This window comes from Aedes albopictus, chromosome 2 (assembly GCF_035046485.1).
Source record: "Aedes albopictus strain Foshan chromosome 2, AalbF5, whole genome shotgun sequence".
In the NCBI taxonomy this organism is placed as follows: domain Eukaryota; kingdom Metazoa; phylum Arthropoda; class Insecta; order Diptera; family Culicidae; genus Aedes; species Aedes albopictus.
The window spans coordinates 138,024,819-138,046,664 of record NC_085137.1 but is presented as its reverse complement, the minus strand read 5'-3'; the positions used below and the strand labels follow the sequence as shown (position 1 = coordinate 138,046,664).

The 21,846-nt window shown below is 37.6% G+C and overlaps 1 protein-coding gene across 2 annotated transcripts in view; it reads right to left on the bottom strand.

Annotated features, from left to right (window-relative positions):
- The window catches only part of LOC115256185 (ubiquitin-conjugating enzyme E2Q-like protein 1), a 345,390-nt gene that overhangs the window by 11,254 nt on the left and 312,290 nt on the right, over window positions 1-21,846 (bottom strand). Inside the window, exons 3-7 of one of the 2 annotated variants that reach the window (XM_062850507.1) lie at window positions 17,676-18,056; window positions 11,815-12,230; window positions 2,066-2,762; window positions 1,730-1,871; window positions 1,322-1,671 (exon numbers count right to left, since the gene is read on the bottom strand). In XM_062850507.1, coding sequence (XP_062706491.1) covers window positions 1,322-1,671; window positions 1,730-1,871; window positions 2,066-2,364 — 791 coding nt within the window. In that variant the 5' untranslated portion in view covers window positions 2,365-2,762; window positions 11,815-12,230; window positions 17,676-18,056. The remainder of the gene's footprint in view (window positions 1-1,321; window positions 1,672-1,729; window positions 1,872-2,065; window positions 2,763-11,814; window positions 12,231-17,675; window positions 18,057-21,846) is intronic. The other variant, XM_062850508.1, reaches the window with a different exon arrangement.

Below are 21,846 nucleotides of genomic sequence, written 5' to 3'. Positions count from 1 at the left end.
GTTGCTCACATGACCTTCTTGAACACGAACTTCACGAATCTTCTTTGATGCCGGCTTTTCGTCGCTGCTGGTGGTGCGGTCAAGACCATCCTTTCTCAGCCTTTTCGGAGTATCAGCTAAGGGATCAATAGCCCGCTCTCGGGCTTCAGCGAACTCCATACCACCTTTGATTAATTTTTGGAGTCGCCTGCACGCCGCACCACACAATCCATGGCGTTTCTTCTGCACTTTGCCATCTCCTTGATTAGCATTTTCCCCCGTCACCCCTAACTGTTGATCATCACTTTGCAAAACCAGGTGAGATGATAGTAACATTAACATTGTCTTCTTCGTCAGAGTCCCGTAAATCCGGACTATCTTGCACTTGGGATGGGGAATTTAATATTGATGGCGATGGTGTACGCACATCCACTAGAGAATCGCTTTGAAGCCCATCTTCAATTAAATTATCATCACTAGATGCCATGACACTAGATAAATTGAGATTGATCACAATAATCTACGAACTGCTCGAATTTCCCCCCGCTTAACACTTCTATCTCTCCCTCTCTTCTTGGCGTTACGTCCTCATTGGGACAAAGCCTGCTTCTCAGCTTAGTGTTCTATGAGCACTTCCACAGTTATTAACTGAGAGCTTCCTCTGCCAATGACCATTTTGTATGCGTATATCGTGTGGCATGCACGAAGATACTCTATGCCCAAGGAAGTCAAGGAAATTTCCTTTACGAAAAGATCCTGGACCGACCGGGACTCGAACCCGTCACCCTCAGCATGGTCATGCTGAATACCCGTGCGTTTACCGCCTCGGCTATATGGGCCCCTAACACTTCTATGTGAGGCCTGATAATAATGATTACCTGATAATAATAATATATACCATTATAATGGTATAGAAAAGCACAGATCTCACACTCAGAAAGGCTGCTCACTTTCCTATCGTGAGGCCTCACTTCCAACAATAGAAAGCAATATATTTATCTTGCAATGAGATCGCGCTGCCAACGAATTAATTCGGCTTATTTTCGATTAATTCGTTAAGAATTTCATATGCAGATTATGAAACCTTTCACGAAGTACACTTTCCGTAACTTTTTATGGCCGATTAGCGTAAATTACACCGCGTAAATCACATTTATACGCAACACAAAACGAAGGGAACTTTTGGCTAGCAGTCACTCAGAATGCCTAAGGGCAATTTCATAAGCTTTGATCGCTGAAATTTTTGGAATGCCTATTTTTTTTTCTTTCCTGAGTTATGGAGATTTTCAGAGTAACGCAACTAGAACTACAACCTGCAATTCATTATCTATTATCACCGTACCTGCTAAACTCTTTGGACGCCTTCGGTTTCCTCGAGACGCGGCCCTGTCCCTTGACCAAACTGGCAGCGAACTGCATGAGGACCGCCTCGACCGTGTAGGCACTGGCCCAACCCCGTGGCGTAAGCAGCTCCATGCAGATGGCACCGCCCTCCATGACGAAGCCTTTCTCGATGCGTGGCTCGACGACGCGCATGAACGGTGGGGCGAACGGGAAGTTATCCGGAAATACCAGATGCAGCAGGATGAAGGGGATGTTCAGTTCGGTGAGATCCTCCGCCAGCGGAGAGTCCGGATCCACCCGGTAGAGGCGGGCGTGCCACTCGTATAGGTTGTCGTTCACGAGTTCGACCTGCGGGGGAATCATGTGAGATGAGCATCGAAATGATTGATCTCGAAGCGTAACTTACGGTGAAATAGGGATCGGACCGCGAGTGTTGTATCCGTTCGATCTCCTTGAGTTCTTTCATCAGTCGTCTGGATCGGATTGTGGTGTCCAAAGGCTTTGGTACAGGAACGTTTACTAAGCTATTGTTACTAGGAGCGACGGCACTGCAATCAAATGTACGAAATTATTTTTAACACCATAAGGAACTATATATACCAAGAATATTATACATAGAATATGGGGACGCATGGTACTTTTGTAAAAATCGAAAATAGAGGAGGAGGTCCCTATGAGAAAAGCGCCTCTCCTTTATTACCCTTTTTGAATGTAATTAGCGCCAATTTTGCCCACTACTCACCATCGTAACCGCCGGAGGGGACTATCGGTGCTACCTTTACTACTGCTATTGTTACTACTACTGCTGCTCCCGCTGGGTACGATCGCTCCCGCCACCGCCAACGTTACCGGATGGGGATGCAGCATGGAATGATGTTGACCTTCCGCTCCGGACCCGCTGCCCTGGGCATCCCCTCCGCTACCAGCACCGCCTCCGCCACTCGCACCATTCTCCTTCTGTTGGTTTTTCTCCTTCTTGTCGGGAGATTTGAAAAATTTCCTAATCGCTGCCGTTACCTTATCTTTCGACCGGGACGACATGCTGCTGCGCCTACCTATGCTTATGATTGCACCTACAGAGTTCAGTTCACCTCTCGACGGAATCGAGATGAAGATGGATGGCTCGAATTGATGATGTTGACTGTTTGCTAGCTCGATGGTTCGTATTTTTGGTCTGCTACCTACCACCACCGTACGCACCCCTGGTTGATTGCGCCAGATGTCTGTATGGTAGCACTACCCTCGGAACAAACGGTTAACGAAAGTGCCCACTTAAACAAATTCGTTTACTCTTTTCCGGCGCCCGACGACGTGTTTCCTTTTATTTTTATCGTCGCTGCTCCTTCCGGTTGCGGTTGCTGTTTCTTCGGGCGATTTACCGAGCACCATCTGCTACTGCGGCTGCTGCTCCTTTTGCAGGTGTGCTTCCGTTGTAAAGACTGTAAGCGAAAAAAGATGGACAGAGATGTAATATGACTAAGTTGTATTATTCAAGTTCAATTTTCGTTGCTCATGCAACGAGTTACAAAAAAAAATGAGATTTCACCGATTTTGCTGAACCTAATATAAAATCTTGGAGAAATTGCGAATACGATTATGGAGCACATCCAGCAGAAGCATCCCCAGGAATCCAAGAATAACGGCACGGACCAAAATCACTCCTGCTGGAATCTCAGAAGAAACTTTTGTAGGTATCCTAGTAGAAAGTCCTGGATGAATCCCAAAAAGAATGCTTGGACAAATTCCTGGGTAAATCCCAAACGGAATTATTGGAATAAAAAAACTGAAACAATTGCCTGAAGAGAACTCTCTAGAGAAACTCTTGTAGGAATATCAAAAGGAACAGCTGGATGAATTTCAGAAGGAGGAGGACTCCTGGTGAAATTTCAGGTAGAAATTCCTTACAAAAAAAAAACTAGGAGAAAGTTTCAAGAGGGACCTGGGTTAATCCTAGAAGCAACTTTTGGAGAATTAACATAAATTCTTTTTGGTATCCAAGTACAAAATTCTCATCGAATTCCAAAAAATAAACAAGAGAGATTATCTAGAGAAATTCCTGAATCGTTTTTAGAGGAATTCTAGAAGGAACTCCTTAGGGAAACCAACAGGTAGTTCTGGAGAAATTTCAAGGGATAACATAGAAAAATCCCATAATACCTACTGGGAAATCCTGAAAGTACTTCTGGAGGTATTCCAAGAAATAACATAGAAGTATTCCATAAGATTACGTAAAGGAACCCAAAAAAAAAACTCAATGAGGCATCCGTACAAAAATACGTCTTACAAATTCTTAAGGATAATCAAGCGAAATCCAACGAGATGGAATCTCATTAACATTTTTGGAGGATTTCCTTGTGTAATATCAAAACCGCTTTTGGAAGAATCACTAAAAATTACCTATAATAATCCCAAAGCAAAGATAACCGTACACATCGTAGTTGCTACTCCGTGATTGACCAGAACAATCAAAGTTGCACAGAGAACCAATGAATGGTGATTGGGACTAGCTACACATGTTAGTTCGACAACCGTTGTTATTTACTAGAAACCGTGGAATCCACAGCATACCCACAGTTATCTCGGGAAGGAGTATTTGTTAGTAGGGTAGGGTAAGGTGTGGATCTTGGAGCTACCTTTGGTAGGTGATCTATAGTTATAGTTATAGAGTTATAGAGTTATAGAGTTATAGAGTTATATGAAAATACATGACACGGCCGATTATGATTTATTTGGTCGCGATTGTAAGGGTAATGCAAATACGTCAACGTTCGATCAATATTAAACACGTCACCGCATTGATCGTTAGCTTAACCGTGAAAACCGATTTTCCCACGAAAGTTATCGCGCACTTTTGATTCCGCATTCAATATTTGCATCCCCACTACCGAGAAAACCGACCGACTCACGAAAATAGTTGCGTGCTTCTCACAGTATTGAACTTAGAGTATACGGAGAATAAACTTTCAAGCTTTGATAGCTATTTTCGAATTATGTATTTTACTAAGAGTATTCCCATATGTAGCCTGTGATCGACGGCCTTCTTTGAGGTAATTTAGCTAATTATTTTTAATTTATTCAACGATTGTCGAGAGCTGCAATTATTTTCTTCTTGCTTTTTTATTGTTGCGATATTAGGTCAGCACCAGAGCTACAGGATTATTTTCAGATATTACCAGACTCCAGACTCCAGAAAACGTATTGGCGAAATTATCCCAACTCCTTCTAGGATGTATAGAAAAAAAATCGGAACGATCTCACCCAGTTCCATGTCGTCGGATGACCGCAACCACTCCTTGATTTCTTGAATTTTCTGCAAATACTAGTGGCTACCAAGTGTGCATCCGTATCACTTAACGAGGAAGGACAATGTGCATCTGCCCCAAACACGTGTCACTTTTTCCTTCGATCAATGCAACCCGATCGAGATCCCTTTCTTCTTCTTCTTCTTCTTCGTGGCTTTACGTCCCCACTGTTACTTGGCCTGCCTCGCTTCAACTTAGTGTTCTTTAAGCACTTTTTCTTTGCCTGTCATAGCATGAATTTGTATATTGTGAGGCAAGTACAATGATACACTATCGAGAAATTTTTCTTGACCGAAGCGGGAACCGAACCCGCCGTCTCCAGATTGGCGATCCACAGTCTTAACCACTAGTCTAACTGGAGACCCCATCGAGATCCCCATCGCAACTCATTAAAATTACCTAGAATAATCCCATGAGATTTACTGAAGATACATACTTAGAACTATCCCAGTACAAAAAGTTCCTGGACGAATTCCCGGAGAATTTCCATGTGGGGTGTGAATATAGTTTACTGTTATTCCCCTTGCGCGTCCTTCCCCTAGCAAGCATCAGTAACAGCCAGCTCCATGACGACGGTGTCAGTGTGAAGCTGCCTCATTGAGGAGAGGAGCTTTGGCGGAGCAAGTCGCCTTCATCGTGTGGTTCCGGATTATGCCAAGTGATTCTACTGTAGTTTGCTAAGATGGTGGAGAACGGATTGATCTTCTAGTGAGTTACGCAATATTCACATTCAACAAGTATCCTTGGCCTAGTCCTTGGCCCGTTTTTGGTTCAGAAAAATCACAACTATCCACTTTCCCAAGGGTATCCGAGGTACCTCTGTCAGTGACCAATATAACCGAAACGTTTTGTTTTACAAAATTATGAAGATTTATACACCGCAAAACAGGGTTCCGCAAAAATCACTTACAGGAGGCTTTTTCCGGGTTCTCGAAGTGCCTCTGCTTGTTGCTGGTACGACATAAAAAAAATGCCGAATTGTCTTCTAGAGATTTCATTTTGCAAAATCATCAAGAATGAAATATCTCAAGACAGGGTCAGTGATCCATAATGTTCTGCCAAAAACTGTGTTTGCATGATAATCGTGGGTGTATGATCTTGACTATCATGAAACAAAAACATTCACTTCACGTATGACCAGATGAAATATTTATGGGTGACTGTGACATTTTTTTTTATCACGACAAAAAATGTAGTGGATTGACAAATTGAACTAATGAAATCCCAGTGGTTCCGAAAACTGCGAACGGGACATGCGTATAACTTAGGAACCGGAAGTGTGAAGAAGCGGAAACAAAAATTTTCGGATTGTGCATTCCGAGGGTCATAACCACCAATGGAGCAGTGGAACAAAAGTCAGTGGCTCCCAACTGAATAGTTACGGCCCACGTCTAATAAATCAAAAAGACTCATGCCATATAAGTATTTTCAGACCTGGCTAATTGAGTTGATGTTGGAACCCTGGAATCCTAGGCCATTTTGGAATTAATGTTAGCGCTTGGTGTTTCGGGCACAATATAGGAACACTACTGGGGGTTTCCTAAATCCTCAAAAACACATCCGTAACGACTCTGAAATCCGCAGATATTGCGCTGAAATGTCTTGGAATGCCTCCGAAATCCCCCTTGAACCCCCTGGAACCCCATGAAACGCACCTTAGACCCTCCGAAACCCCCGAAACCGCCATGTAACGCTTCCGTAACGTTTCTGAAATTCGCCGAAAATGCTCTAAAGCTTCTTGGAATACCTCCGAAATCCCCCTTGAACCCCCTGGAACCACATATAACGCACCTAAGACCCTCCAAAATCCCCCAAAACGCCATGTAACGCCTCCGTAGCGTTTCTGAAATCTGCCGAATATGCTCTGAAGCTTTTTGAAATGCCTCTGATACCCCCCTTAAACCCCCTGGAACCCCCGAAAACGACATGTAACGCCTTCGTAATGTCTCTGAAATCCGCGGAAAATTCTCTGAAACTTCCTAAAACACCCCCTAAATCATCCTTAACTAATCCCACTTCCCTCAGACCCCATGCAACGCCTCTGAAACCCTCTACCTCGAGCTATTCGCATGTTTTTTTCGCAGTTTTCGGAACCACTGGAACTCCAGCTCTACATTGCAAAACTGTCATTTTCTACTCTCATCATCTTGATTTGTGTTACAATCATGGAGCCATTCATGGCAAACAACATTCATGCATCGAAGGCAGCACGAATGTATTGTGTGACGGTAGTATGCAACATTAGCCATGACGGTAAAGTCATTGCGACGATAATGAAAAAAATGTACAATACGGTTCACTGGACAGGGTTCAGAAAATTGCCTGTTGGGATTCTTCCAAAACATTTTCTTGTCAACCCTCAAGGGACTTATCTAGGGATTCCTGCAAGAATTCCATTTGACCTACTTCAACAGATTGCTTCAAGGGTTCGGCTAGGAATTTCTCTTGGCATTCTTTCAAGAATGCTCACTGGGATTTCCCTACGCGCTTGTCCATGTAGTTTCTGTTGGAATCTGCTCACATTTTTTTTCCTAATTTTCGTACACGGAATTCCTGGAGGACTCCCAACAGCAATTACTGGAGAAATCTCAGTTGAATACTTTCAATAAATCTTAACAAAACTTCCTAGAGAAATCGTCATTATGAGTTCCTGAAAGATTCTCAGAACGAATACCAAGGGATTCTAAGAGAAATTCCAAGAGAAATCCCTAAGGAATTCCAAAAAAAGTTTCTGGTAGAATCCTTCGAACCTCTGCAGGTATTCCTGGTGGAATTCTAAAGGGATTTCTCCAGATATGTTCAGAAGTCTTCCATGAATGTCTGCTGGGATTCCTCCCAAAATCCTTCCTGATATTTCATAAGCATTTTCAGCTGGAATTACTCCAGGATGTCTTCAAAAAGTTCCTCCAGAGGAATGCCTGCTGGGATTACTCCATGCATTTCTCTTGTGATTTGCCTAGACATTTCTCGGAACATTTATTCACGATTTTTTTCAGTGAGTGCTCCAGAAATTCCTACAGTATTTTCTCTTGAATTAACCACTCCCCACCCCTCCTGGGGGAATGTCTGCTAGGATTCCTTCAAAAAACATTTCTGTGACTCCTCAAGCAATTTCTCAATATTTTTTTTTTTCAAAAAAAAAAATCCCCTTGGCACTCCTGCACGGATTTCTCCAGCGGTTTCTTCAGGATTTCCTCTTGGAATTATGCCGTGGATGCCGGCTAGGATTGCGCAAGAAATTTATCCTGTGATTCTTTTAGGATTTCTCCATATTTTTTTTGCAGTTCCTCCAGAAAGTCTTCTTGAAATTGCTTTAGAGATTTCTGCTGGGAGTCTTTTCTGAGGGATTTCCTCAAAGGATGCCTTAAGTATTTCCGTTTGTGACTCCTCCAGAAAATTTTCTCCGGACTACTCCAAGAATAGTTGCTGGAAGATCTCCAGGAATTCCTTCTAGGATTCCTCTAGGAAGAACATTGCCACCTCACCGCACGAATTGAGTTGGTGCGACTTTTTTCAATTCAAATGAAATTTCGCTCATGTTTTAGCTTGTATCTGAAAACGTTTTTCGTGTTATTCGGTTTGCAATATTCTTCACCTAATGTTTAAAAAGGACGTTTGAAAAAAAAAACCTAATAATCTTTAAAAAAAAATATATAACTAGAAAACCGTTTTCGAGTTGAATTGAAATGATGTACTCGAAGGATTCACAAAAACAAAATATACACTGAGAGTAATATTAATTGCAAATATATGTTATTTTGAATATTATTATTTTTCCTTTAAAAGCTGATTTTCAGTCCTCAAATTTGCCAAGTAGCGCAGGATTTTTTTCTCGAATTTTTATTTTTAATCGTTTTTTAAAACGGACAAAAGGAAACAAATTTTGAGATTTTTATATAAAAAAATAGATTCTACGAAACATTTCAATTTCGAAGTTCGGTTTCTTTTTTATCGGGAGGAATTCCTGGAGAAATCCCTGGCGGGAATCCTGGACGGATCTCTTGAAGAATTCCTGGAGGAATTCCAGGAGTAACTCGAGGAGCAATGCATGAAGGAATTTCCAAAGGAGTTCCCAGAGGAATGCCCGAAAGAATTCCTGAAGGAATTCTTGAAGTAATTCTTTCAGGAATGCCAGGAAGATGAATCTCTGAAGGGATTCGTAGATGAATCACTGGAGAAATGCCTGAATTAATACCTAGAAGAATCTCTGGAGTAATTCCTGGTGGAATCCTTGGAGAAATAAGTGGAGGAGTGCTTGGATGAATCCCTGAATGAATTCCTGGAGGAATCCCTGGAGGAGTTCCCGGATAAATCCTAGAGGAATGTTTGAAGGAATCCGTGGTGGAATTCCAGGACGAATCCCTGGAAGAATCGCTGGAGGAATTCATCGATAAATCCCTTGAGGAATGCATGGAGGAATTTCTGAAGGAGTTCCCGGAGTAATGCCTGGAAGAATTCCTGAAGGATTCTCTGAAGGAATTTGTAGAGGAATCACTGGAGGAATTGCTGGAGACACTCCTGGACAACTGATGGAATCCTTGGAGGAATTCCTGGATGAACTCTGGAGTTTTGTTTGAAAGAATTCCTGGTGTAATTCGAGGAGGAATTCCTGGAGCAATCGCTGGAGGAATTCCTGGATGAATGCCTGGAGGAATTTATGGAGGAATCAGCAGTGAAATTTCAGTTGGAATCCCTGGAAGAATCCCAGGATGAATTGCTGGAGAAATCCCTAGTGGAATTTCAGGAGAACTTACTGAAGGAGTATTTAAGATTTTCATATCAAAAATTCTACGGAACATTAAAATTTCGAAGTTCGGTTTCTTATTTATTGGGAGGTTTATTGGGTAGAACCTCGTTAACAGTGCTCTCCAACTAACACTTACGAGCCGCAAACAAGCATGCATGCTGAATTGTTGCTCTATAATAGTAATGATAGCTGAGCTAAAATTATGATGTACACATTACTAAACAAATGCTTTTTCAATTGAAAAAGTAGCCAATGTTAAACCATTCGTATCGGTATTGACAATGATAATTTAAAATGTTTTTCAAGCGTTTAGTAAGATTTTTATTCGACTCGCAGTCATGCCTTTACAAAATAGTTTATCATACTTCTACTTAGAGTACAGGATTAACCCTAGTAGGATGTTGGGGTCAATATGACCCAGATAGGCATGATGAACGTGCGCTACGCCATCATGGTACGAAAAACCTAACATCTTAGGAGGGTTATACAGACGTGTTTTTTACTGAACAGCAGCTGAATTAATGTGTTGTTCGGTTGTTAACCATAATGTTCTATGATAATTCACCACTGGTGAATAGGTGTCGAAGTGTGATCATTATTAAACCATATGGAAAGTTTATGTTTTGATTTGAGCGCTTCAATTCGTCATCTCTAGGATGGCGCAGATAGGAAGGCATGCGGCTGGCAATCGACGGGTCTCGAGTTCGTATCTTGGTTTATGTAGGTAAACTTAAGTGTAGTTATTATTTCATTACAGTTGTTCACAGCATAAGTGCCAATCATAAACTCTCGTGGAAATTGAAAAAAAAATGCATTTTATTTATTTGTAATCACTTTTACTAAAACCGAGTTATCTGCCCGGGATTGCCAAGTTTTACCATTTAAAAAGAATTACTGAATGGCAAAATTTGCCATTGGTTTCTTTGAAATAAGTGACAAAAAGGCAAAAATAATAACTGACATTGTTCAATGAAATAACTAAAGAATGGCAAACTTTGACGATACAATGGCAAACCAACAAAAGAAAAAGGTTGAGAATTGCAAAATATGCCATTGAGTTATTGAAAACAGAACAATAACAAAATTAGTTATTCGCTTGTCAACCAAAAGAAGAGTGTTTTAAGCTGTTTATTTCAATAACAAAAAAAAAACAATCTTAAAACTTTTCTGGATGGAATGTAATTGCAAACGAATATCAAAAGTACCATTAGAATAACCAAAATTCAAATTTTGTTATTATGTTGTTCTTAATAACCCGAAAAGGAATGAATAACTGACACATAACTGGAGAATACCAAAGTCAGGTATTATACCAAGACAAGGTATTGGTCGGTTATTTAGGTATTGAAAATAACTTATTTTGGTATTTTGTAGATATTTATACGATACCTCAATGAGTTATTGATTTGGTGTTGAGGACTGCTTGAGGTATTATTAAAATATGGAAAAATCACTATTTGTATGGAAAAATCGTCGATTATTATTCAGGTTGTAGGTTGTAGTTATTCTTCAGCTATTTTCTCCTGCTCGAGAAGTGCCAAAACTGAGATGGTTCATCAAACCATCGAATCATTCAGTAGTTATTCTTCCAATTTTTAAATCATTTGATTAATGGCATAAAAATGGCATATTTTGATATGATATCATATTATGCTTTTCACATGTTGTTTTAAGCTCTTCATGAAGAATTCATGAACTTTTTTTTTTAATTTTTGCCTTGGTGGTAAAGAATATCAAATTTTACCTTAACCTTCGTCGTCGACCCCAATGCGTCATTATGACCCCTTAACGTGCACTAGGCCAGCGAGGTGAGCGCAAGCCAATGGACGAAGAAGGTTAAGAATAGAACATTGCAGGGTAAATTGTTTTCTCTATACAAGGACAAAAAAAAATAAAAAAAAGGACACAATTACGATGATTTTTTGAGGAATATCTAACTTTGTACTTACTTTGTTCTTAATAACAAAATAATAACTAGTTCAGTTATTTTGCATTTTAACATATTTTGTCCTTGGTTTGTTCTCATAATGATAGAATTAGTAATTAATAAGTTTTTTTCGGTACAAAGTCAGTTATTCTTTTTGTTCTTTTAGCTCTTATTTATTCCCAACAAATCAATAACAAATTTTGCCATTCAGAAATTCAATTTTAATGGCAAACTTTAATCTTCTTCTTTTATTTTCGTCTTCTTCGGCATGATGTTCCTTGGTTTTGCATATGAGATTTACCTACTCTAATTTTGTTATTCATTGTATTTTTTCTCATATCTCGCTGCAGCGGGATAATTGCTGTTGGGGCAATTATGACTCTGCTTCCAATTAACTGAACTTTTGTGGCAATCCAATGTATAGCTAAATATGTAAAATTTTCCAGTTCTTCTGCAGATATCAAACAATTCAAGACACGTTTCGGTATCCATTTTTTCTCGAATACAGTCCTTACCTTTCCCCGGGTGTTTATTGCTTCTCCATTTGGTTCCGCTGTGATTCGACCGGCATCGCAGTCCTGTCCGTCGTCGCTTTTCCTTCACAAGTGTGGCAGTGTGGTGGGTGAGGATTTGCACTTCCTCTTGAGGAGCCAAAAGAGCACGGCACGGCTGTTCGATTTACGATCGGTGGGCTTCCGCTTGTTTGGTCCTTTATGTTGATTTTCTATTTTCTTTTTTTTTTTCAAGAGCACCACGTGTGTTCACGGAATGCTTGGAATAGGGCGGGCGGCCTCTCGATATTGTGGGGTATAATAAGCTCACTGAGTGATTGCACGTGCTCGAGAGCTTCGACCGTTTGGTTGGTTCCAATAATGATGATGGTGTGTATGGTATGTACAGTGTCCGTCTGTCTGGCGGTGTATTAGCACCTCTGTGAAAATAGAAATGGTAGAGGCAAGTAGGGAAAAATCAATTTATTTTGCAACTGGATTATTCGCTAGAACAAGTTGCAAAACGGAGTTTGCTCTCGGCTGTGTTTGCTTTTGTTGGAAGGGTCGTCGTTCCATGTCGAATGGCAATACAATTGAGAATAAGCAATGCCAACCAAAAATCTTCTTGAAAATTATTAACTTTAATGCCCTTTTTTAAAAATAGCTATATAAAAATTCCTTTTTTATCCGGAAAGTAACCTTCTATCTTCTATCTTCTATCTTCTATCTTCTATCTTCTATCTTCTATCTTCTATCTTCTATCTTCTATCTTCTATCTTCTATCTTCTATCTTCTATCTTCTATCTTCTATCTTCTATCTTCTATCTTCTATCTTCTATCTTCTATCTTCTATCTTCTATCTTCTATCTTCTATCTTCTATCTTCTATCTTCTATCTTCTATCTTCTATCTTCTATCTTCTATCTTCTATCTTCTATCTTCTATCTTCTATCTTCTATCTTCTATCTTCTATCTTCTATCTTCTATCTTCTATCTTCTATCTTCTATCTTCTATCTTCTATCTTCTATCTTCTATCTTCTATCTTCTATCTTCTATCTTCTATCTTCTATCTTCTATCTTCTATCTTCTATCTTGTATCTTGTATCTTCTATCTTGTATCTTCTATCTTCTATCTTCTATCTTCTATCTTCTATCTTCTATCTTCTATCTTCTATCTTCTATCTTCTATCTTCTATCTTCTATCTTCTATCTTCTATCTTCTATCTTCTATCTTCTATCTTCTATCTTCTATCTTCTATCTTCTATCTTCTATCTTCTATCTTCTATCTTCTATCTTCTATCTTCTATCTTCTATCTTCTATCTTCTATCTTCTATCTTCTATCTTCTATCTTCTATCTTCTATCTTCTATCTTCTATCTTCTATCTTCTATCTTCTATCTTCTATCTTCTATCTTCTATCTTCTATCTTCTATCTTCTATCTTCTATCTTCTATCTTCTATCTTCTATCTTCTATATTCTATCTTCTATTTTCGTTCTTCTATCTTCTATCTTCTATCTTCTATCTTCTATCTTGTATCTTGTATCTTCTATCTTCTATCTTCTATCTTCTATCTTCTATCTTCTATCTTCTATCTTCTATCTTCTATCTTCTATCTTCTATCTTCTATCTTCTATCTTCTATCTTCTATCTTCTATCTTCTATCTTCTATCTTCTATCTTCTATCTTCTATCTTCTATCTTCTATCTTCTATCTTCTATCTTCTATCTTCTATCTTCTATCTTCTATCTTCTATCTTCTATCTTCTATCTTCTATCTTCTATCTTCTATCTTCTATCTTCTATCTTCTATCTTCTATCTTCTATCTTCTATCTTCTATCTTCTATCTTCTATCTTCTATCTTCTATCTTCTATCTTCTATCTTCTATCTTCTATCTTCTATCTTCTATTTTCTATCTTCTATCTTCTATCTTCTATCTTCTATCTTCTATCTTCTATCTTCTATCTTCTATCTTCTATTTTCTATCTTCTATCTTCTATCTTCTATCTTCTATCTTCTATCTTCTATCTTCTATCTTCTATCTTCTATCTTCTATCTTCTATCTTCTATCTTCTATCTTCTATCTTCTATCTTCTATCTTCTATCTTCTATCTTCTATCTTCTATCTTCTATCTTCTATCTTCTATCTTCTATCTTCTATCTTCTATCTTCTATCTTCTATCTTCTATCTTCTATCTTCTATCTTCTATCTTCTATCTTCTATCTTCTATCTTCTATATTCTATCTTCTATTTTCGTTCTTCTATCTTCTATCTTCTATCTTCTATCTTCTATCTTCTATCTTGTATCTTGTATCTTCTATCTTCTATCTTCTATCTTCTATCTTCTATCTTCTATCTTCTATCTTCTATCTTCTATCTTCTATCTTCTATCTTCTATCTTCTATCTTCTATCTTCTATCTTCTATCTTCTATCTTCTATCTTCTATCTTCTATCTTCTATCTTCTATCTTCTATCTTCTATCTTCTATCTTCTATCTTCTATCTTCTATCTTCTATCTTCTATCTTCTATCTTCTATCTTCTATCTTCTATCTTCTATCTTCTATCTTCTATCTTCTATCTTCTATCTTCTATCTTCTATCTTCTATCTTCTATCTTCTATCTTCTATCTTCTATCTTCTATCTTCTATCTTCTATCTTCTATCTTCTATCTTCTATCTTCTATCTTCTATCTTCTATCTTCTATCTTCTATCTTCTATCTTCTATCTTCTATCTTCTATCTTCTATCTTCTATCTTCTATCTTCTATCTTCTATCTTCTATCTTCTATCTTCTATCTTCTATCTTCTATCTTCTATCTTCTATCTTCTATCTTCTATCTTCTATCTTCTATCTTCTATCTTCTATCTTCTATCTTCTATCTTCTATCTTCTATCTTCTATCTTGTATCTTGTATCTTGTATCTTCTATCTTCTATCTTCTATCTTCTATCTTCTATCTTCTATCTTCTATCTTCTATCTTCTATCTTCTATCTTCTATCTTCTATCTTCTATCTTCTATCTTCTATCTTCTATCTTCTATCTTCTATCTTCTATCTTCTATCTTCTATCTTCTATCTTCTATCTTCTATCTTCTATCTTCTATCTTCTATCTTCTATCTTCTATCTTCTATCTTCTATCTTCTATCTTCTATCTTCTATCTTCTATCTTCTATCTTCTATCTTCTATCTTCTATCTTCTATCTTCTATCTTCTATCTTCTATCTTCTATCTTCTATCTTCTATCTTCTATTTTCTATCTTCTATCTTCTATCTTCTATCTTCTATCTTCTATCTTCTATCTTCTATCTTCTATCTTCTATTTTCTATCTTCTATCTTCTATCTTCTATCTTCTATCTTCTATCTTCTATCTTCTATCTTCTATCTTCTATCTTCTATCTTCTATCTTCTATCTTCTATCTTCTATCTTCTATCTTCTATCTTCTATCTTCTATCTTCTATCTTCTATCTTCTATCTTCTATCTTCTATCTTCTATCTTCTATCTTCTATCTTCTATCTTCTATCTTCTATCTTCTATCTTCTATCTTCTATATTCTATCTTCTATTTTCGTTCTTCTATCTTCTATCTTCTATCTTCTATCTTCTATCTTCTATCTTGTATCTTGTATCTTCTATCTTCTATCTTCTATCTTCTATCTTCTATCTTCTATCTTCTATCTTCTATCTTCTATCTTCTATCTTCTATCTTCTATCTTCTATCTTCTATCTTCTATCTTCTATCTTCTATCTTCTATCTTCTATCTTCTATCTTCTATCTTCTATCTTCTATCTTCTATCTTCTATCTTCTATCTTCTATCTTCTATCTTCTATCTTCTATCTTCTATCTTCTATCTTCTATCTTCTATCTTCTATCTTCTATCTTCTATCTTCTATCTTCTATCTTCTATCTTCTATCTTCTATCTTCTATCTTCTATCTTCTATCTTCTATCTTCTATCTTCTATCTTCTATCTTCTATCTTCTATCTTCTATCTTCTATCTTCTATCTTCTATCTTCTATCTTCTATCTTCTATCTTCTATCTTCTATCTTCTATCTTATATCTTCTATCTTCTATCTTCTATCTTCTATCTTCTATCTTCTATCTTCTATCTTCTATCTTCTATCTTCTATCTTCTATCTTCTATTTTCTATCTTCTATCTTCTATCTTCTATCTTCTATCTTCTATCTTCTATCTTCTATTTTCTATCTTATATATTCTATCTTCTATCTTCTATCTTCTATCTTCTATCTTCTATCTTCTATCTTCTATCTTCTATCTTCTATCTTCTATCTTCTATCTTCTATCTTCTATCTTCTATCTTCTATCTTCTATCTTCTATCTTCTATCTTCTATCTTCTATCTTCTATCTTCTATCTTCTATCTTCTATCTTGTATCTTGTATCTTGTATCTTCTATCTTCTATCTTCTATCTTCTATCTTCTATCTTCTATCTTCTATCTTCTATCTTCTATCTTCTATCTTCTATCTTCTATCTTCTATCTTCTATCTTCTATCTTCTATCTTCTATCTTCTATCTTCTATCTTCTATCTTCTATCTTCTATCTTCTATCTTCTATCTTCTATCTTCTATCTTCTATCTTCTATCTTCTATCTTCTATCTTCTATCTTCTATCTTCTATCTTCTATCTTCTATCTTCTATCTTCTATCTTCTATCTTCTATCTTCTATCTTCTATCTTCTATCTTCTATCTTCTATCTTCTATCTTCTATCTTCTATCTTCTATCTTCTATCTTCTATCTTCTATCTTCTATCTTCTATCTTCTATCTTCTATCTTCTATCTTCTATCTTCTATCTTCTATCTTCTATCTTCTATCTTCTATCTTCTATCTTCTATCTTCTATCTTCTATCTTCTATCTTCTATCTTCTATCTTCTATCTTCTATCTTCTATCTTCTATCTTCTATCTTCTATCTTCTATCTTCTATCTTCTATCTTCTATCTTCTATCTTCTATCTTCTATCTTCTATCTTCTATCTTCTATCTTCTATCTTCTATCTTCTATCTTGTATCTTGTATCTTCTATCTTCTATCTTCTATCTTCTATCTTCTATCTTCTATCTTCTATCTTCTATCTTCTATCTTCTATCTTCTATCTTCTATCTTCTATCTTCTATCTTCTATCTTCTATCTTCTATCTTCTATCTTCTATCTTGTATCTTGTATCTTCTATCTTCTATCTTCTATCTTCTATCTTCTATCTTCTATCTTCTATCTTCTATCTTCTATCTTCTATCTTCTATCTTCTATCTTCTATCTTCTATCTTCTATCTTCTATCTTCTATCTTCTATCTTCTATCTTCTATCTTCTATCTTCTATCTTCTATCTTCTATCTTCTATCTTCTATCTTCTATCTTCTATCTTCTATCTTCTATCTTCTATCTTCTATCTTCTATCTTCTATCTTCTATCTTCTATCTTCTATCTTCTATCTTCTATCTTCTATCTTCTATCTTCTATCTTCTATCTTCTATCTTCTATCTTCTATCTTCTATCTTCTATCTTCTATCTTCTATCTTCTATCTTCTATCTTCTATCTTCTATCTTCTATCTTCTATCTTCTATCTTCTATCTTCTATCTTCTATCTTCTATCTTCTATCTTCTATCTTCTATCTTCTATCTTCTATCTTCTATCTTCTATTTTCTATCTTATATCTTCTATCTTGTTTATTTCCATCTGTTTATTTTCGATTTTTTATTTCCAATGGTTATTTTCTATTTTCTGTCACGATTCAAACGTGGAACGACCCCTCCCACGAAGGAAGGAAACTTTTACTTGGACCAGATTTCAGGATCAGTTGTCACTTCCGCCGACAGCTGAGGAAAACTTTGTCACGATATGAACTTTTTTCCTTACCGATTCGATTTTTTCCCTCGTTTTGCTTCTGTCTGTGCGGCGTGGACTTCTGCTGCTGCTGCTACTGCGTCCAAGGTACTTTTGATACACCAGACCAACAGCACTCAGATTTGTGCTGCGAAACTTTTCCACCGGAGCCGGTGGTGGTGGTCGTTTGAAATTTAAGACAGTCGCCGTCGCGATCAGCAGGTGGAGTGGCCGTGGCAGAGATTGTGCATACCTCCTACTTGCGCTTCAATAGGGAAAAGTTTCGCTTGCTTTTATTTGATTTTATACCCGAGACTGGAGCTGATGGCGCTACTAAAGCTGAGCTACCTCCGCCGAGATTCGTAGGAAATCGCTGGAGCGCGTGGACCTTTTTTCCTTGGACCAGATCCGTTCCTGGAAGAGATTGAACACAGAAAGGATGGGGAAATTTGAATAAGATTCGTTCGCTGTTGCTGTGTTGCTGTGTTTGAATAAGCGGAGGAGGAAAGCTGCCTCTGTCTGCTGGGTGAATCTGGGTAATAATACTGACGATGGTATGGTGCAAAGCTGCGAGAAGTAGGGCGAAGAAAAGTTAAATAAAAAGCGTCTTTTTTGTGTCTCGAATCTTACGGTTTGAGTTGTTATGACGTAAATATTTGCTGAAAGCTATTGGAACATGTTTTGATACAAATAACAACAGAACTCTTGTATTCAACGTCACAGATGTAAATGCAGAATAATTATGACAAGAATTTGAACAACATCAAATTAATGCTTCATTGCTTTCATTGAATCTCAAAACGATATGTTGTTCGATCCCATCCGAACCGTTGCTGGCAAGGGCGTAGACAGCTTTTCGGTCAGAGGGGTGGGCGAGCACTCTTAGCAAATTTAGTCTGCCAGCCATAAATAAACTCAACACGATAAAATTGAATATGATCACATTATATTCTGAAAGTATTATTTGACCCTCACCTGGAAAAGCTCGCCTGTTCTACACAGTTCTGCGATGTGCTGATTCCTGAAGGAATCCTAGGATAAATCCTAAAACATTTGTTGGAGGAAACCCTTGAAGCATTCCTGGGGGAATTTCTGAAGGAATTGCTTGACACTTTTTTTGAGAATCCCTGAAGGATATCCCAAGCAACTGAACTGGCTGAATAACAGTTTGCGTAAGAGTAGCTTGTTCCACTCTTGTATAGCAAAAATGTTTGTTGGGATTCTAAAGGAACACTGTCACAACATCTCTGGAAAAACTCCTAGAAGAATCTCTGGAGGAGTTCCTGAAAAAATGCATGGATAACTTCTTGAAGGATTTCATGGAGAAGATGAATCTCTGGATACATTCCAGCATGTCGAATTTCTGAAAAAATTCCTTTGCAAGAGCTGCAGAGGGTATACTTCAAGGGATTCATGGATGGATTCATTATCAAATCCGTGGATGAACTTCTAAAGGATGTCTTGGAGAAAATTGGGGAAATATTTCTGGATGACAACTTGGAGAATTTCTTGCCTCATGTACGCATCCCTGTAAAATTACACTAGTTTACAAAATAAAACGAAAGTCTTGAACTTCTGTCAACGACCAATATTTTTGAAGCATAATTTAGCGCTGATTTCGAAACCGTGCTTCAAAAAATTAAAAGTAGAACAGTTTTTGAGTTTTAATTTAATAAAATTCAAATATCCTGCGTTTTGTTCAACTAATTTTAAATCTTTTTCCATAAACTAAAAGCGGAATATAATACCATTCGATCATCTGAATACAGGTTTTGGGTCAGACTGATGAAATTCAAGATATTGGCGAGTTTTGGGGACGATCTCCTTAAATTTTAGCAAAATTTCCAAAAATGTATGAAGAAGTGTATTTTTTCCAATGAGAAAAAAACAATTGAAAAATTCTTTCTCAACGTTTATTTTACATATGAAGGGCCCATATAGCCGAGGCGGTAAACGCACGGGTATTCAGCAAGACCATGCTGAGGGTGACGGGTTCGATTCCCGGTCGGTCCAGGATCTTTTCGTAAAGGAAATTTCCTTGACTTCCTTGGGCATAGAGTATCTTCGTGCCTGCCACACGATATACACATGCAAAATGGTCATTGGCAGAGGAAGCTCTCAGTTAATAACTGTGGAAGTGCTCATTTTTTTTTTATCCTCATCTGTAGAGCCTTTTTAACCACTGCGTCCATTATTTAGGAATATTGTGGTAAGGAAGTGCTCATAGAACACTAAGCTGAGAAGCAGGCTTTGTCCCAGTAAGGACGTTACGCCAAGAAGAGGAGGAGGAGGAGAGTCAATAGAACCCCGGCGATGATACCTAGCATAACAAGATAACAAGCGTATTAGAGGCCAGCGAGGTTGCGGCAGCAGTGGCGAAATTATCCGGCTCCAAATGGTTAGAACCGAACTTGGGATTCTCCAAGAATTTTCTTCTAGAATTCTTCTAGGTTTTTGTACCGCTTCATTATCTCTTGGAATTCGATGAGATTTTTTTGAGGAAAGAGTTTCTTTCATATGAGTTTTTTCGGAAGTTTCTTTCTGGATTAACCCGTGTTCTTTCTTAAATTAGTTCTGGATTTTTTTCCGGGGATTCTTTTCGAAATTTCATCAGGAATCTTATTAGATAAGAAAATTATAATCAAGAATCTGGGTTTTACCCAAGACAACCTCTGGAAATTTATTGAGGATTTGTTTTCAAGATTCATCAAGATTTCTTTTTTTTTTGAAATTCCTTCAGAAAATCTTACTTTTTCTTCCTGGAGCTCCCTCTGGGGGTTCCCTATCAGAAGGCCGGCTCCAGAGGCACGTTATCCTCCATTTGGGACATTTGTGCCATTTTGCCTAGGGGGTTCCCTAGGTTTTTCTTCTGGAATTCCTCCGAAAGCTTTTTTTAGACATCAATCGGGAGTTCTTTCTGGGATTCTATACAGAGTATCTTCTGGTATTTCTCCAGGAAATCATTCTCTGACTCATCCATCTCCACGAGTTCGTTGCAGGATTCCTGCAGGAGATCTTTTTGGTACTTGTGCGCAGCTGGATTTCCTTCTGAAACTTTGATTTTGAAAACTTCCAAGAGATTTTGCTGAATTTTATCTTTGTTTTATATTTGCTTCTGGAATTTCTCCATTGTTTCTTACTGTGTTTCCTTCAAGAGTTCTTCTTAGGCACTCTCCAGGAGTTTGTTCTTGGAAACCTCCAGGACTTGCTTATAAAAGTCCTCCAGGAGTTGCTTTTGGGCATCATCTAGAAGTTCTCTCTGCAAATCATCCAGGAGTTCCTTGTGGGAGCCCTCCTGGGATTTCTTACAAAAACTTTACGGTAAATATTTCTAGAAATACTCCAGAATCCTGAAAATCAAACTTTTGTAGTAGTTTTTTCTTTCGAGAAAACTTCCTAAAGTTCCTTGGAAAACCTTCTAGATATATGGGAGCTTCTTTTGGGAATCCTTCAAGAGTTCCAGGACAAATCCCTACATCGATTTCATGATCACAGACCAAAATTCTATTCCCTAATTTCCAACAGAAATCCTAAATTCTCTAAAGGAACCTCTTCCAGAATAAATCCATTAACCCTCGAGCGATCGTGCTGTTGTGTTTTGTACAACACGTTGAAAAAATCTTGCTTTTTGTGTTCAGTATTAGCGTGGTGCTGGCGGTGGTGGCCAACCGCGCTAGTTATGGACGGTTAAGGAATCTACAGGAATCCACAAAAGGTATACAAGGTGGAATCGCTAACAGAAGTTACTGAAGAAATCCAAGATAGTTTTTTTGGAGTAATCGAAAGATGAAATCATGGACAAAATTTTGTAAGAATCTCCAGATGTAAGTTTTTAGGGGAATACTCAGTTGGACATCCTGGAGGAATCCCCGGAAACAACACCAATAAAGTTGCGTTGCGTTAGGGCACCTATGAATAAAATAAAAAAAAAATGGTTCGATTATCCTCTATGTTCCGCATAATCGAGTGCGACCTTTGCTGATTTTATATGCACATCTTACCTATTATAGATCTGTCATAGTTAGCTACCACTTCTACACTTGTTTTTTTTTTAAGTACAAGAAAATAAGTGAGTGAGGGAAAGCTTGAATTATGCACTATTTGGAGCTGAATGAAAATATGTAAGTAATTGTGTAGCATACGCCTTTTATGTCATCATTGGTAGTTACTTCCATTTTTTTTCCATAGATGCATTACGTCAAGA